The 18,322-nt window shown below is 43.6% G+C and overlaps 1 protein-coding gene across 3 annotated transcripts in view; it reads right to left on the reverse strand.

The window, feature by feature from the left end:
- Positions 1–1,192: 1,192 nt before the first annotated feature.
- The window catches only part of SMYD3 (SET and MYND domain containing 3), a 451,319-nt gene continuing 434,189 nt past the window's right edge, over positions 1,193–18,322 (reverse strand). For all 3 annotated transcript variants that reach the window (XM_068155709.1, XM_068155693.1, XM_068155702.1), the window contains 2 exons: positions 12,493–12,601; positions 1,193–2,210 (listed from right to left, as the gene is read on the reverse strand). In XM_068155709.1, the coding sequence (XP_068011810.1) occupies positions 2,109–2,210; positions 12,493–12,601 (211 nt within the window). In that variant the 3' untranslated portion in view covers positions 1,193–2,108. The remainder of the gene's footprint in view (positions 2,211–12,492; positions 12,602–18,322) is intronic.

An 18,322-nucleotide genomic window follows, 5' to 3' on the forward strand; every position in this document is an offset into this window, starting at 1 on the left:
CATTAATTTGCCAAATATCTCAAAAAGTACAAAGGTCTGACCTTTTCCCCCAGATCACTTCCTTTTCATAGAATCAAGAAGACACAACCAAACAGTGTATTTCAGCGACAATTATTGCACTTCCTGGGTGGCTGATAGGACGTGGCCTCTGGCATCAAGTCATGCTACATATTCCGGAAACACACTGCATTTCATAGGTTATTCCTTGCATATTAATGCCAGGCAAGTGAATACTGGGTTAGGGTTAATTGTTAGCATTAGTGTTCAGGGTTAGGATTAGGGTCATGGTTTAGGGTTAGGGTTAGAGTTTAGGGTTAGGGTTAGGTCACATTTAATATTAACAATCGGGTTAGGGTTTTGGTTAGTGTTATGGCTTAGTGTTCATGTTAGGGTTACAGTTAGGTTACAATTAGGTTACTGTTAGCATTTAGAGTTAGGGTTATGGTCACGTTTTAAGGCTAGGTTTATTGTTAGTGTTAGCATTTTAGTGTTGGGTTAGTTGAAGAAATTCAAATGCCTTGAAATATCTTCCTCAGTGTTGGTGCTCATGTGCCACGATTGTAAATTATTCCCAGAGAGTTCATGTTCTTCTAAATGTGTTCTCATATCATAATTAATGTTGTCAAGTTGCTGGTGTGAAAAAAGCCTGACTTTACAACATCAATGGATTAATGAAATATCAGTCATGGCTGGAGTAGCAGTAATAAATTGTTAGAGTGACACACCTGAAGTGAAGGTTTCAAAGGCCTTAAATTATTTAGTTTTCAATGTTTCTCATTAATATTTGGCTTTTGTTAACATTTGTTTCTGCGTTAAAATGGAAGTCAGCAGCTCTGCAAGAACAATTTCTTACTGATGAGTGTGGGAAAATTCTTTTCAAGGCATCCTGCTCTCCCCAGGGTTAATCTCCTAATTCAGTGGTCATCTGTAGCTCTCAGAGTTTCACTATTTGAGGAAATGAAATCCAAACCCCACAGGCTCAGAAAGGTCTAAAACCCACCCCATTGACTCACAGGTCCAAGTTTCATTTTATAACCTATATGAACTGAGAAATGCTTGAAGCAGTTGAGGGGAGAAAACCATGTAGGCAATTTCCATATAGATACATGCCCTGGGTTAACACAGCCCACTCTCACAAGCCCCGCTCTTTAGAAACAGATGGGAGGGAAAATAACACACAAAAAACTCTGGGTTGAGATAAAGAGAGTTTAATGAGATGCTATGAGGCACAATTACTTTAGCCTATTTGCAGTAATGTGCAGCAAGCAGCAGCAGAAGCTAGTGACCTCTCTGCACTCCCTGACCTGCAGCCAGCCCAGAAATGTCCCTAACCCAGAAACCAAAAGCAGCAACCAGAGCAGAAAACCTTTCCTGTTACAATCTGAACTTCAAGCCCCATAATACTTTGCTCCAGTCACCACTTTCATTTTAATGCTGGCATGACAGCTGCATGGTATTGATTATTAGCAGCAGATTTAATTCACCCATGACAGTACACTTTTGATGAGTTTTTTAATTACATCTATTTTAATATTCATCATTGTAGCACATGAAATATGAGAAGAAGAGAGACAGAGCCCGGAAGAGATACTGAGAGGGAGAAAAATCTCATTTAGAACATTGGGAAACTTATTTCATGTCAAAGAGCACTGGGTTAGGCTTTTGGAAGCCACACCTAAGAATGAGGTAAAGGCTGAAAATGTATTTTCTCTACTTACAATGTGTCCAACATGAGATCCTTACTTGCTGGCATAAACTGGTATAAAAAAATTTACTTCTGATACCAATGGAATTATAATAATTTGTAGCTTATGAAGGCACTGTATGCATTTCCCAATATTTATTATTAATTAAATTACATGTTGTAAATTAATAAGTAGCTGTTGCCAGTTAGATTAGTAGGGGGAAATAAATCCTCTGAGAACTGCAGGTATTCCTCCAAATATCAACTCAATTCAGATCATACAGAAAAATTAGTAAATGTTTCTCTAAATCAAGTAGGACCTAATGAAAAGACACCAAAATCATCAAGAAGCTTCCTAATGCAATAAAAAGCATTTTATTTCTTTTCTCCTTGAATATTTTGCTTTCCAGACTAGACACCATCTTCACTGTGTTCTTATGATGGCCTCACACTGTTCCTTTATTTCCATCAAGGCTTGCATCAGGCTGTGTTCTGTCCCATGAGTCACCTTCATAATATTATAGGCCTTGTTGAAAGAAAAAAAAGGACACATTAATCATTGGGCAAACCGTGCACAAGGGAGCAGAAATATTAGTACTGGTCCTCAGGGGGCTGGCAGCAGAGAGCTTGAATGTGTGGCACAGAGCAAAGCATCTCAAAGCATACAGTGATTTGCCCCTGAAAAAAAGAGGAGGCACTGAAACATTGTCCTTAGGTATTAAAGCCCATGAATATGTTGTGCAGGTGGATATTTGGAATAGTAGAGGAAGACACTTTTGCACTGAGGCATGCAGGCCATTTTAAGTTTGGTCAACTACAGCACCCAAAGTTTTGCTAATTTATTTGAAAGATGACTATTCAAAGTCCTGTAAATAGAAAGTGCTCTAAGTGTATCCAGAGAAACTATGCATAGCAGCAAACAAATTATCTTTAATAGAATAGAATAGAATAGAATAGAACAGAACAGAACAAACCAGGTTGGAAGGGACCTTCAAGATCATCGTGTCCAACCCATCAACCAATCCAACCCACCTAAACAACTAACCCATGGCACCAAGCACCCCATCAAGTCTCCTCCTGAACACCTCCAATGATGGTGACTCCACCACCTCCTTGGGCAGCCCATTCCAATGGGCAATCACTCTCTCTGTATAGAACTTCTTCCTGACATTCAACCTAAACCTTCCCTGGCGCAGCCTGAGACTGTGACCTTAATAGTTTTGCTCTAGAAATGTATGCAGGGAATGGGTCTTTGCTGCTTTTTTATTCTGTGTGGATATCTTCTCCTGGTGTCTGTAGTGTAGCCCATTCCCTGCCACAGATATGTCTGAAAATCCCTTTGTCCATTTCACATTTAAATCATCACTTTTCATATGATATTTATGCTTCCTTCCCCTAAATTCCCTCTGCAAGGAGAAAAGTACCAGATAGAAATGGCTTCAGCAGTCCTGATGGAGAACAAGGGAGCTAGAAGTGTACTGGCAGGAGAAAAGACATCAGTGATTTTAACTCATCCCAAACAAGAAATTGACAAAACAAATGTGTCCTTTGTTTCCATAGGTTCCTGCTCCAGTCAGCTGAGAAAATCCAGTTAATCAGGTTTGGATTGCAGAAAAAAGATCCTTCTGGAAATAAATGTTGAAGACTGGACCACATTAAAATTGGAAAGATGAAAACCTTTATTAGAATAAACCTTTATTAGAATAAACCAAACCAGGTTGGAAGAGACCTTCAAGATCATCGTGTCCAACCCATCAACCAATCCAACCCACCCAAACAGCTAACCCATGGCACCAAGCACCCCATCAAGTCTCCTTCTGAACACATTCAATGACGGCGACTCCACCACCTCTCCGGGCAACCCATTCCATAGCGCAATCACTCTTTCTGTATAGAACTTCTTCCTAACATCCAACCTGAACCTCCCCTGGCGCAGCCTGAGACTGTGTCCTCTTGTTCTGGTACTGGGTGCCTGGGAGAAGAGACCATCATCAGCCTGTCTACAACCTCCCTTCAGGTAGTTGTAGAGAGTGATAAGGTCACCCCTGAGTCTCCTCTTCTCCAGGCTAAGCAGCCCCAGCTCCCTCAGCCTCTCCTCATAGGGCTTGTGTTCCAAACCCCTCACCAACTTTGTTGCTCTTCTCTGGACTCGTTCCAGCAAGTCAACATCCTTCCTAAACTGAGGGGCCCAGAACTGGACACAGTACTCGAGGTGTGGCCTAAGCAGTGCAGTGTACAGGGGCAGAATGACCTCCCTGCTCCTGCTGGCCACACTGTTCTTAATGCAGGCCAGGATGCCATTGGCCCTCTTGGCTGCCTGGGCACACTGCAGGCTCATGTTAAGCCTACCATCAACCAGCACCCCCAGGTCCCTCTCTGCCTGGCTGCTCTCTAGCCACTCTGACCCCAGCCTGTAGCACTGCATGGGGTTGTTGTGGCCAATGTGTAGAACCCGGCATTTGGATGTGTTAAATCTCATGCCGTTGGACTCTGCCCATCTGTCCAGCCTGTCGAGGTCTCTCTGCAAAGCCTCTCTACCCTCCAGCAGATCAACTCTTGCCCCCAGCTTGGTGTCGTCAGCAAATTTACTGATGATGGACTCAATGCCCTCATCCAGATCATCAATAAAGATGTTAAAGAGGACAGGGCCCAGCACTGATCCTTGGGGCACACCACTAGTGACTGGCCGCCAGCTGGATGTGGCACCATTCACCACCACTCTCTGGGCTCGGCCCTCCAGCCAGTAATAAAATAAAAGTAGGTATATTCTTTGGTGGTCTGAATGAAAGACTATTCCCAAATTTTAGAGACTGCCAAGTATATGGAAACTCTAGCACAACTTTTTTGTCTTTTTCTTCAAATGAGCTAATTCTTAAAAGAAGAGGGAGACAGCAAAAATTGAAAGAACAAGTTCAAATAGCAGTCAAAACAAATCAGAGTGTGTAAAGAGCTCTAAAAACATGTCAAATACATTCTGAGCTACCACAATGCCATGCTACTAAATGATAAAATACTCAGTTAATCAGAACAATGGAAATGCTTTCACCACCATTAGAAATGCTCAAGAAATGTGAAATAAAATCGGAAAGCCTAATTTTTTTTTGCATATTTCTATTCCAGCAGAAACACAAAGCTGGTTGTGCATTTGCAAAATGTTTGCAAGTTAGTCATAATTGTGCTCTCTGAGAAGACTACCTAATGTGCTCTTAGTGCTCTGCTTTTCTTCATTTAACATATTGGGGAAATGTTGTAAAGAACAGATAATAGAGATATTTCAGCATAGTGAACTGCAAGGTACTAATTTATATAAGAGGGTTTTTTCCAATAAAACAATACTTGAAAAAGTATTACAAAAAGAAAGAATATGAGCCAATCCACTCTGGCTGAGACAGTGGGATAAAGAAAGATGAACACTGCATGGTACAGGAATCCCTGGGTGGTATGAAGCAGGATAGCTCCAATGCAATCTTGGGTGCATCACAGTGCAGCAATACATAGCTGTGCCTGGGCTGAGTAGGAGAGAGCAGGATTTCCCTAATGGAAATTCGCCATGTGAATTGGTGCACAGCATTTGCATGACCTGGTCAAGAGAATGGATAGATTTATTGGGAATGACATATATTAAGAGATGTGCAATGGGTACAAGCGGAGTCCCTCAGGGATCAGTCCTGGGACCTGTCTTATTCAACATCTTTGTGGGTGACATGGACAGTGGCATTGAGTGCACCCTCAGCAAGTTTGCTGATGACACCAAGCTGTGTGGTGCAGCAGACACACTGGAGGGAAGGGAGGCCATCCAGAGGGACCTTGACAGGCTGGAGAGGTGGGCACAAGCCAACCTCATGAAGTTCAATAAGAGCAAGTGCAGGGTCCTGCATCTGGGTCAAGGCAATCCCAGGCACAAATACAGGCTGGGCAGTGACTGGCTGGAAAGCAGCCCTGAGGAGAGAGACTTGGGGGTGCTGGTGGACAAAAAGCTCAACATGAGCTCTCAATGTGCACTTGCAGCCCGCAAAGCCAATCAGATCCTGGGCTGCATCAGGAGAAGTGTGGCCAGCAGGTCGAGGGAGGTGATCCTCCCCCTCTACTCAGCTCTGGTGAGACCCCACCTGGAGTACTGTGTCCAGTTCTGGAGCCCCTATTACAAGAGGGATGTGGAGGTGCTGGAACGTGTCCAGAGAAGGGCCACAAGGATGATCAGAGGGCTGGAGCACCTCTCCTATGAGGACAGACTGAAGGAGTTGGGACTGTTCAGTCTGCAGAAGAGAAGGCTCCCAGGTGACCTAATTGTGGCCTTCCAGTATCTGAAGGGGGCCTACAGGAAGGCTGGGGAAGGACTTCTCAGGATCTCAGGTAGTGACAGGACTAGGGGAAATGGAATGAAGCTGGAGGTGGGGAGATTCAGGCTGGATGTGAGGAGGAGGTTCTTCACCATGAGAGTGGTGAAACCCTGGAATGTGTTGTCCAGGGAGGTGGTTGAGGCCCCGTCCCTGGGGGTGTTTAAGAGCAGGCTGGATGAGGCTCTGTCCAGCCTGATCTAGTGTGGGGTGTCCCTGCCCGTGGCAGGGGGGTTGGAACTAGATCATCCTTGTGGTCCCTTCCAACCCTGAATGAAACTATGAAACTATGAAACTATGAAACATCTAAGTCTCAGTCCCAAGGTCGCTGACCTTGATCTTCAGGTCACCTAAAGGACACAGGTCAGTCAGGCAGTGATGGTCCTGGACACCCTGATACACAGCCAGAGATGTCCATATTGGATACACCTTTGTTAATTGGAAAAAACCCCTTAAAATCAAACCTAACCTTGAGATAATGCTACCTCTGCTGACTTCTCTCTCATTTCCAAAATTTCCTTTCCACATCCTTTTTTTGTCTTGGTGTAGCAAATGAATGCACCAAGTCTTTCTCCTTTTGTTTCCTCAGGGAGAAAATAAGTCTCATACAATGTACTGTCTCACACACTGCAGTATGAGTCAGAACCAGCTGCATCAAAGTTAGAATAGCAATGACTTCTGTAATCCCCAAATTAAACTGGCATTAAGTTATGCAGCTGTTTTTCTAAGGTCAGTGCAAAACTGGAGATAATTTCATCTCCAAAGAAAGGAACTGTTTCACTGGGCAGAATCAGGAACACAGAGGCTCTCTGAATGCTCTCCTGCTCCACTAAGTCACACATAACCAGCAGAGGCTGAGCAGAGACTTGTGGTCTGTGTAGTCTTCCTCTCAGCTAAAAACAACTGATTATGAAAAACTTTAGTTATCACAAGACACAGACAAGTGTCACTAACCACACACTGTCTCCCTGAAGAATATAAACCCCATCAGACTGACTATTGCTCCATGAATGCAAATGAAATGTAGTGCCTGATTTGCACAGGGGTGTGACTGGATGCCCATTGCCACAGCTGCAGGGAACTGAGCAGATGCAGGACAACACTGCTCTGTCAGAGGGAAAGCTGAAAGCAAATGGCCACATGCCAAAATGGCTTGAGATGAGGGCTAGCATTTCAGAGGCAGTATCTATGTTTTTCTATCATTCTTGACTGAAGGGGACACTGGGAGAGATTTTACTCCAATTCCTGTGTGTTTTGCCTCCACATCAGTGATTACAGTAAAAAAAGAAATTATATTGTACCTATTTTCACCTCAACACAAGGAGACACTTCTTTATGGTGAGGGTGAGAGAGCACTGGAACAGGCTGCCCAGAGAGGTTGTGGTGTGTCCTTTCCTGGACCTGCCTGGATGCATTCCTGTGTGGTCTTCCCTAAGTGCTCCTGCTTTGGCAGATGGGTTGGGCTCAATGAACTCTAGGGGTCCCTTCCAGCACCTAACATTCTGTACTTCTGTGATTGCAGGTCTTCATGACACAAGACAGCTACACCTATCTGCTGTGCCACAACTGTGCCAGCTGAGTTCAGGCGCTGCAGGGGGAATGTGGCTGGTCAGTGTTGTACATGTGTTCGTACTCCGGCCTGCACCTGTTTGCATGAGACATTGTTTATCTGCTAGACACCACTGCCCTGCTCAGAAAAGTGCATGGGTACTGTCAGCCCAGAAGATGGAGAAGCATCTGAAACAATGTGCTGAATCAGCTCTCTTTGAGGAGATGGTGTTTGGAAACAAAGTCATTGCCTTGAATCCAAGATTTCTCCTCTGAACCCCTGCAATAAAATGTATACTTTTCTCACGGCTCCTTGAGCCGGTTTTGCTGCGTCTTGGTAGTTTTTCTCCACGCTGGGATAAGCAGGGCTCGGGCTCCGGCATGTAACTCTTGGAGCTTTGTTTGGCTTACAGGCTTTGGCAGATGTCTTTCCTTGGGCACTCTTGGGGTGAGCAGCATTTCTCTTTGTTCTTGGGTAATCAGAGTTTCTCTCCCCTGGTCTGTGGTCCCTGGAACAGCTGCTTTAATGTTTGTTACTTTAAAGTTCTCTCCATGCAGTCGCAGTTCTGGCTGCCTGTAAATGGGGAAGGTTGGCAGCAAGAATCTAGCCACATCACATTGTGCTTTTAAAGCTTCAGCCAGTTTTTTGCTTTGCATGGTATGGTAGTTTTAGGCTATGCCTTTAAATTTTTGTTACCGATTTCGAGCAGAAAAGTAGAAAAATATAAATAAATCATTATTGGGTATGTTGCAGTGGCGGCGGCCCTGGCCGTGCACTTGGGCTGCGGCGGGGCCGGCCCTAGTCTCTTCCCCAACCTTTTTGAGCGAGTTCCGAAAATGGCGCCGAGCACCCGGCTCCACCTCCCTTTTTCTCAGTAGGTTGTGGTGCAGCCCCTCCCTCTTCCGGGGGAGGGTTGTGTTGTTGGATGCTGTCACGCCTTGGTACGTGAATGCCTAGTGGGAAGGCGGTGTACTGTGACATGCATCTGTACAGCCTTGGGCCGCGGCTGTAAGCGGTCAGCACTGGGCTTGGGATAGGTCTGTGCAGTATTGTGAAAGGCTCAGCGTGCCGCTTTCCTGGAGGGGTGGAGAAGCAGTTAGAGCCTGAGTGTTCTGACTGGCTTGCCCCAGGGGTGGAAATATGCCGCTGAGTAAATAGAGATGGAAATAATGGTTTGGTTGAGAAGTTGTGAGGTTCTTTCCAGGTGACCAGGATGTCCAATGGATCCATGAAGAGATTGCACCACAGAAGAGTGAACTCTGCATCGCCGAGAGGTTCCATTAGATGAGAGAAGAACTGGAATGGACTGACACTTGAGCCTGAATGAGAGACTGTTTGGGTGGACGCCCAGATGAAGATAAGCACTTCGCCAGACATGTCATTGGAAGATTTCTGATTTAATGATGTGTTTGGGTGCAAAGATTATGGTATGAAATAAGGGGTGGTGTGTTACAGTTTGAGCTGGGTGCTCCCCTGCAATGGTTACTTCCTGTGTCCAGAAGTCCAGCCCAGAGGGGTGGACACAGGAAATTATGTAGTATTTCCTACCACAATTCTCTGCACCACTATAAGATGCAATGCGGGGTCTAGCACTTCCTCTCCTCTTCCTCCTCCGTCAGCCGGTAACTGGGGGAGATGTCTCCTGGCTTTGGGCCTGGTTAGGCCCAAGGCCACGGGGGGATGGGCAGTCTCAGATCTGGCCAGCTGAGACTAGCCTAGCAGTGGGAGGGGGAAGAAGGAGCCCTGGGGGTCTTGGGTGTACCCTCAGGTGGGGATGGGATCTCTCTGGGTCTGTTTTGGGATCTTTCTTTGTCACTGCGCTTTTGGTTTTCTGTAAATGTTCACTGCTTTCTATTTAAACTTTCCATCACTTTTGCAATCCGTTTGTCTGAGTGTTTTATTGTTGCCAGCGGTGGGGAAGGGGGCTGCCTCAACCCAGCACATTCTACGAAAAAGAAAATAAATATAATTCTAAACTATTCCATTGGAGAAATATCTGCCATAAGACTGGCTGCACCAAAACCTTCTGGGGGCTTCTTTTCTCTACTCACTTTGCTCGGGAGAGATTAACCTGCTTCTGCTGACCTTGGCTGCATTATTTTGGTTAAGTCTAACAGCTGCTTTCTCTCTGCTCCTTTCTCCCTTTTGGACAGGGGATGGGAGGGAGGCAGAGGGACAGCTTCCCGGGTGTTTTTGACCAGAGTTTTTTTCATGATGTTTTTCAATTGCAAATATCTGTAAATGGCATAAATACTGTATATTTTGTACATATTCATTGCATTCCATTGTGGATTGTAGTTTTGCCTGTAAATACAGTTTCCATTTGCTTCCAACTGAGTTGGTCTGGGGGAGAAATGATGGGGGGAGTAAATCTTAATGATGGGCGGGAAATCTCAACCCACCACACATGGCAACGGAATCGTAAAGTCTCCGGGTCAGTGCCCTTTCATCTTTTAATTATTTTTTCCAAATAAAGAATCTTTTCATTATAGGTCTGAGCCTTTTCCTTATAATACTGAATCTTTTCCTCATAGTTTTTCAATTCATCTAGTGCTGATACTATACAAGCACCCACAATTGCAGCATGTTTGCTGCCTGGCTCATTAGAGCTTTCAGCCAGTTTCTTAATAATGCAATTTGGATTTTTGCAATTTTCTTTCACCCATTCCAAATCTGAGGCCATAATTACACAATTTATCTTGTGAAGGTATCCCACCATTGAATACCCTAGGTCTCACTGCACCATTAACGTTAAAATATGTATATTTTATATTTAATATTTCCTGGTGGTGGTGCCTTCAAACACTGCTGTAACTGCTACTGCCATGGGCTGGGGGCCTCTCTCCTCTTGTGCCCAGTTCATGGTCTGGAGTTTTCCCTTGGCTCAGAGAGGGCTAGGGGGCCTCTCTCTCTTGTGTGCTCCATCACTGGGTTGTAGCCTTTCTGTGGCTGCTCTGGGATTCAGTTCTCTTGGAGCTTTTCCCCTTTCTGCCTTGGTCCAGGTGCAAGGCCTGGGTGTAGTTGGCCTGCTAGGGCAGGCTCTTCAGCTGCTACTCCAGGAGCATTTGGATCTTGTTGCCTGACAGGAAGCTTTTCCTCCTCTCAGTTCCGCTCCCAGGGAGTGGGTGAACAGGCACAGATACAAGAAGATTAGTTTGTAAATGGTCCTTGTGGACCACTTGGAGACTACAGTTACAGATACACTGAGGTAGGACATAGAACAGTAAGAAGCACCTTATTCTTCCTTTTTAGGGCAAGAGGAGATCCCATCTTGAAAGAAGTTCCTGTGTTAGACATTGCTCAGTATTCAAAATATAATACAGTAGTAATCTGGATTGCAATGGGCAATGTGTTCACTAAAACCATGCAAAATCCCTTCAAAACTTCCACTTTCACTGATGAGGAGCATTCAGACATCCCTAGGGGAATTCTCTCCAGTTTAATGCAGTATCATATTAGAACTACAATTAGAAGACTGCCTGTTGATATATTGTGGCACTATTAATGAAAATAGAGGCTCCTCTGACTGGGGTCTCACTACACCTCAGGAAAAGGAAAGTCAATGTTTGGAAATGATAAAGATTATGGGGAAAATAGCAGAGCAGATTACCTGCTACATGAGAGAGATACAACTTACTTCTGAAGAAGTAAGAAAAAAACAGAATTGATTACTCAGAAAATAGAATTGATTACTCTTCCTTTTTTTTTCCAATGATCAGAATTGGCCATATTTTAAGTTAATACATCAAGTGAAGATTTATGTTACCAAGATTTAATAAGACTGACATTAAATATTAATGAGTTATTTCAGCTATTTTGGTTGCATAATAAGATGTTAGAACCAGATATATTTGGGGGTCCAAAAAATTAAGTACAAATACTATGTTTTCTAGAGGAAGGCTGAGAAACAAGAGGGAGAACCACCACACAGAGCATGTGGTCTCTTCAGGCCAAGCTGACAACAGGATAATCAATAATATAAGGGAATAAGTGTAAGACCTCTTTGAGGGAAAGTGGAGGCAGCTTATATTCGGGGGGGAAAAAACACCCTAGCAGTAATTGAAGGCTTGAGATGGGAAGCAAGTGAGAGCCTATGTCCAGGGCACATGGAAGAGGATTCTTCAATACATTTGTGATACCAACAACAATATAACAGCAGGACAAACAAGAAGTAGGAGGAAATTAAACAAGTCAGCTCAGGTAAAGACAGATGAATGGAAGATGAAATTATAGAATCACAGAATCATACAATCCTTTTTTTGCCTGGAAGAAGACCTTTCAGGTGATCAAGCCAAACTGTCAACCTAGAATTAGGGGGTTGGACTAGATGACCTTTGGAAGTCCCTTCCAACTCAGCCCATTCTATGATTCCGTGATTCTATGAACAACCAAGGATGTAATGAGCACAGCACCAACAGCAAAATCAAATCAAAGATGATGAATGATGTAGAAACATGAGGGATTAAGAAGCATGCCTGTTGATGTGAGTGTACTCACAATAAAATACAAACAGAAAAGGCAAATTTATCCAATCTGAAACCACAGATCCTTGATAGGTAATAAGGAAGGTACAGACCACGGCTCTACCCTGGTTTGTGTACTTTTAAAGTGCTCCCAGATTAATTTTGGTATAGTAGGAAAGTGATGAGATATTTTTATTTCTTCAGATCTAATAGTAGTTTTTCATTCAGACATCCTTGAGCTATTGAACTGTAATTATCAGTAACAGATACTGGAGGAAGTCAGTGCCTGAAACACTAAGCAACAGTGACCCATCACCACGTTTAGCTGCAGCCTGGAGAAACACCACTGATGGAAAAAGCGGTGAGGCATGAGGTGCAGTCAGAGCAGAAGAGGGAGTATACATGTCAGGTTAGGGGGAGGTGAGGGAGTGGGAAAGAGAAATGCTTCATAATACTGACCTGTTTCAAGGTCTCCAATGCCTGAGGAAACATGTCTTGACTGTACTGCAATTTGCCCACCCGCATCAGCTGGACAGCCCTCAGTGGATGAAAACCAGGATAATACAGTCTGCAGAGAAAATGAGGAAAATGTCACTGTCAGCTCTCACCTTCACAGTCATTGCCTCTGCAGAGAGCTATTAGGGTGGGACTGTAAAGTCATTGTGAATGTTAATAAGGTACTCAGAGAAAATTAGCTATGCTACTGAGAAGCATGAAATACTAAGGGGAATTAGCAAATTATTACTCTTCATCTCAAAGGAATGCCTTTAATATTATCCTGTTAGAAAGTGACGGGAATGGGATTATTTAATTCGCTGCTGTTGGATAATACAATAGCATTTACTGTACTTAGTCTTGCAAAAGGAGGTTGTTCACAATCTTGGGTCTCTGGAGAGGTATAATTTTAAGAGGAAACTTCATCAGGGAACCTAGTCCTGGATCCTCCAAGGTGAAGGAGAGAGACTACAGACAAAGCAGGTATATAACATGGAGGCCACCATTTCTGAGGGTTTTCTTGCTGCTCCTCACTGCAGAAAGAACTTGGACTGTGCATCTAGGCAAGATAACTGCTAGTGTGAGAATACTCTCCCATTCTTACTCAATTAATTTAATAGAAGCAAAGCTTCTCCATCAATCCCACTGAAGATAATAAAAATGGAACTATGTTCTCCCTTTTTTCTAGGAAGCAGATGGAGGGCAATGCCATTATTAATTCCTCTCAAGATGCTCTTGAAATGTCCATGCTTTTATGGTGGTCATCCTGCATTTCCAAATCCTGCCAGTCCTTGGTTCACAACACCTGGATCCTCTGTGGATCACCTGTGTTCTAGATGTGGAGAGCATGGCACCTCAGAAGAGCAACCTGGAGGGCTGCAGAAAGCTGTGGATGTGACTTGTCTGGAGCTGGCCAGCAGGAAACACAAAGTGCAAGGACCACACTTGGAAGATAAGTTACCTGCCAAAGATCTTAGATTTTTTTTTTTTAATAACTACAGAAATGAAATAATAAAAGCCTTCAGCACGACTTACCAAAGTCAAACATCCTGTTTGACCAAATTGCATATTATTTCCTCAAATATACCAGTGGTGTGTTTGAAAAGTGTCTAAAAAAATACAAAACTTGTCCCAGCTGCAGGAATAAGATACAATAAGCTTCCTAAAATCTACATTTGCAAGAATTATTTTATGTGTTTACATCAAACCTATGATCACCACAGTTCAGGGGAACTGATGATAATGAACAATAACACTGCAGCCAGAAAGACACATCTGCATAACGATGTTTAAACGCACACTAAGACATTAAATTTCCACAATGTATAGGAATAGTCTGACAAGTCTGGGTGCAAATGAATTAGTTATCTGTCTCCATTAATTTTCACCATTAAAAATGCACGCTTAATTAAATACAAGTAATTGTTTAAAAGGCAGTGTATCTAGCTGTCCTTACAAATGTCAAATGAAGATGTATAATGGAAAATGTCTCCACACCCAAACCTCTCTTTTTGTTTGAACACACAGGAAGCCTACCTGGCAGGGTCTCAGGAGTAACAGCTCCTGATCTGCCAAAGCATTTCATGATGTGAGAGAAAGTGGAAACCAACTCCTCAATAAGCATGATCTATAATGAATTGCCACAAACACCACCTGCTCAGATCCCTTGTGGATTGCAGTCCAAAAAGGCTGTAGAGCCAGCAGACAAGAGACAGGGAAAATTATAGCACTTATCTCAGTCCAAAGTGACCACCCAGGAATTGCCAGGATCTGGTTAAACAATCACTATTTATGTTTTGTTTCTGGTTATTATATCGACTAACATGCTACTATGTGCTACAAGTTAAATAGGGAGAAAATGCAATTAGGTGAGAGATGTGTGTGTTTGTGAAGAGGAATAGAAATTGCAGCACTTATACAGCACAGATGGGAGTAGAAAGCAAATGCATGACATTTTTTAAATTGCAAAACACTGATGCTGATATGGCTGCATACTTCAGCCCTCATCTGTGACAGGAAGGACTAAAAAGGTCATTCTGTCTCTGCTGGACCACTGAAATGCCAGGATGCCTGGGACAAGGATCACAGCCACAGAAGGAGCCAAGGAGACAAATAATTTTGCAAGAGATGATAATTCATCTTTGCAATCCCCACTACACTGTCTCTGCTGCATTCTGTATTTCCCACTGCTCCTTCATGGCCTCATCACATCTCCCTTGTTCCACACTTTTGCCTTTCATCCTTTCAACATTTTAATGGTTTCGCCTCCCTCATAAATAACCAGCCCCATCCAAAGTACCAACCCGAACAGGGAACTTGAGTCCTGCTTTGCCTGCAGCCACCACAGGGATGGCAGCTCAAATGCACAAATCCAGGCCATGCTTTAGTTCAATGTGCTACCTGCTAAGTTTCACAAGATTCCATCAGAATTCAGAATCCACCCCTCATGCAAACAGGTTTCTTTCTATAGATAATACACTCACCTGCAGTCAGTAAAGATTTAGTATTGTGGTATTAGCAATACCAGAGAATGCTGGTAGCAATTTAGCAATGTCAGATACTCAGGCCAGACTACCAGACATAAACTAAAGCAAGTGAAAATTTAAGATGAGGACATGGAAGAATTCCATCTGAAATGAAGAGCCTTGTGCTCATAAATATTTACAAAGCTGTTTTACTGAGCTGATTTATGGTCTGATCTTATGCATGTACACAGTTACATTTCATGAGCCTTAAAATTGACATTTGAAACAACTGTTTATTATCATATTCTGGAATAAATCCATTAAGCTATTTGAACACCTTTTGTGGAAACACATCAATTGAGTAAGTTTACTGGAGAAATCTAGACAGCTTGCAGCTATTTTGGAAGACATGTAAGTGGGAAAAATGCTCCTGGCTTCTTCCAGGCATTCCTAAGATTCAGTATTATGAAAAACTGGCATGGCAGAAAGAACTAAGAAGCAATGTCATGTACTTGAAAGCCAATTTATTATCCCCACACATTGCTCTGAACAAAACAAAGTGGATAAATTTACTAGCCAAGGAACAGGTATCTAAAGACTGCCAACAGGAGACTAAGACAACTATATAGAAATACATACTGTAAAGCATGTTACAGCTTTGAAAGAATAGGTTTTCAATCTGAAAAGGATTTTATGAGATTTACAAAGGCCTGAGGTACAGGAAGAAGAACAGTAATGCACTGAAAGCTGAAATAAAGATAATTCTGAGGAGTGATGTTTCCTGGCCCTAGGGGCTGGTCAATGCCCAGTAGTTCACTTGCAAAGAGAGATTAAATAGAATATAACAAGTATAGCTGTGCTGTAAATAAGAGAACTGGAAGAGGCCGAGAAAGATGCACATTTTGTATCACAGCCTCTTATACGAGACAGCACAGCTTTGTCCACATCTATGACCAACAGAATTCATGCTGGCCTGTCCCTCCAGTCTAGCCTCCCACCTGTGAACTGGGTTTCCCAGTTAGGCATCCTCACAGAAATGCCTTCTTTTGCCCCCTCCAGGTCATTGATAAAGACATTAAACAGGGTGAGTCCCAGGACAGCCCCCTGCATCCCAACAGGGCAGGACAAAACAGCAACATCCTCCCACCTCTAACCACTCAACCAATTTTTTACCTACCTATTTCGCTACTCATCTGGACTGTAAAATCCTAACTTGGATGTTAACTCCCGTGTCTTCTTGACCTTGCAAAGCTAATAGGCCAGCTCTCAGAACTTTAGCTGAAAGTAGCCAATGGGTCTGATGTGTGTGTAGGGATCACACTCACTCAGATAATCCCTGGCTCAGCCTTGTTCTGGGATGTGCCTGGAAGACTTTGTAAGTGAACTGTGAGGCAAAGAAGGCACTGTCTAGCTTACTAGTCAAAACCTCAAATGAGAAGTATTCCCTAGTCTTCAGCTGGCTTGCACCATCAGTTCCTGCATTTCATTCACAAAACAGGGATATCAATTTTAACTAGGCCCATACTTTGGAAAGAAATAGTTGCTTCTAATACACCGTGGAATCACTAGCTCCTATTTGTAAATCAGCCACAAGATTTGCCTTGATTAACCCCTAGAGCAGTCACTGGTCATGTCATATACTATTTCATGAAAAAAAAACAACTTTTCTCCATTTTATATAGCGGCTCTGAATCTCTCCAAGCAATCTCTTGTGTTCTCGTGTAAAGGACAATACATAAAAAGACAACCCTTGACAGATCTTAGTCAATTTCTTCTATTTCTTAATATTGCAGTTCAGTACTTCCAGTCAACTTATTTCCCATTGCAGAGTAAATAGTCAGAGCATTTGTGTTCTCTTGTGAATTAAATCCTAGTATTAAAGAAAGAGACTATGCAAAATCACTGCCCTTTCTGATGCCTCATACTTTAAAATAAATAGACTCCTACTGTTCCTTGGGTTAACATTTGCACTGTCTTCATCCTGATGTAATCAGAAGCAGGCAGGATTTATAAAACCTGAAGTAAGGGTTTAAAATGAAAATGTTACTAGGTTCTTTAATTTGGTGACATATAAAAACGGGTGCTATATACAATGGTAAATTGGTCTGCAGCACCTTTTAGTGCAAGTAAATATGACAGCATAAAAGGCATAAAGCAGTTTTAGGAGTCCCAGAAACAGAGAAGGAATTAAGAAGGTACTCCTGAGCTTCTGCAATGCTGATGACCGGAATGCAAAGAGGAGAGTGTCAGCTTCATGAAACAAATGTAATTGCTACAGCTGGTGGAAATGTTCACCACAAATATAGCACCCAGTAAGTTCAACCTTCTCTTCTTCCTCTGGCTCGTTCTTGACTTCTGAGCTGCCCAGCATTTGAGCATATTCATTAAAGCTGTTGACTGAACTGCAGCCTTGTGGTGAAGGCACATTATGCCCAAATATAGACTCTTGTCCCAGCATGTGGACAAGTTCCCCCTCCTCCAGGATGAAGACAAAAGCCAAGACATTAGCCAGGCCAGCACGCACCCAGCGCATGCGGTGCTCGTGCAAATACCAAGTATGGGCATAATTCTAGCTTCATGCTTTCTATAGGCTGAAGCCAGTTGTTTATGAGAGTGCCCATTGGTCAAGCCCAGCCTCGAGGAATCTATAAGTATCACCCCAGTTGGTAAACAAGTAGTCCCCTCATTCACTTTGTCTCTGTGCTTGCTTGAGGGAACAACTCTCGAGCCATAGCCTCTGCCATTGAGCTTATTGTTGTTAGCTTCTGTTATACATGCACACATACTGAAAGCCTCTGCACTGTGAGAAGCAACCGTGAGGATCATCTCCAGAGGGAGGACCTTCACTGAGCCTGAGAAGCCCAGCGTCATCACAGCCAGTCCAGGACTGGGACTCCCGGGTCCGGGAGAGCCCACTGTGCCACTGGAGGACTGGACCAACCCCCGAGGGTAAGATCTGTCCAGTTGCTGGAGAAAAAGGACTTGATCGAGACCAAGTCCACATATGCCTAGCCCCCCGTAGCGGGAGAGGAGCCGCTGTGTGCTGCTCTGAGCCCTGTGAACCTCAGGGAAGACTAAAGCATTGTTCGTGCCTATACTGCACCGAACCCGGGACCACTCTGAGCATCCCGCTATTCCTGTAAGCTCAGTAAACGAGAATCCACTGCTTAATGCAGCCACATTCTTTCCCCGAGGCTGTTTACATCAGCCCCGAGAATCGACGTAGCTGGGCCGACCCCATAGCTTTTCCTGCTGCCGTGTCCTCCGAGCCCGCCTACCGGCAACCATCGCCCCACCCTGTCGTGCGAGCCGACTCTGAGGGCTGACCC

This window comes from Melanerpes formicivorus, unplaced genomic scaffold (assembly GCF_026170545.1).
Source record: "Melanerpes formicivorus ecotype bairdi unplaced genomic scaffold, bMelFor1.0.p_v2 SCAF_2, whole genome shotgun sequence".
NCBI lineage: Eukaryota > Metazoa > Chordata > Aves > Piciformes > Picidae > Melanerpes > Melanerpes formicivorus.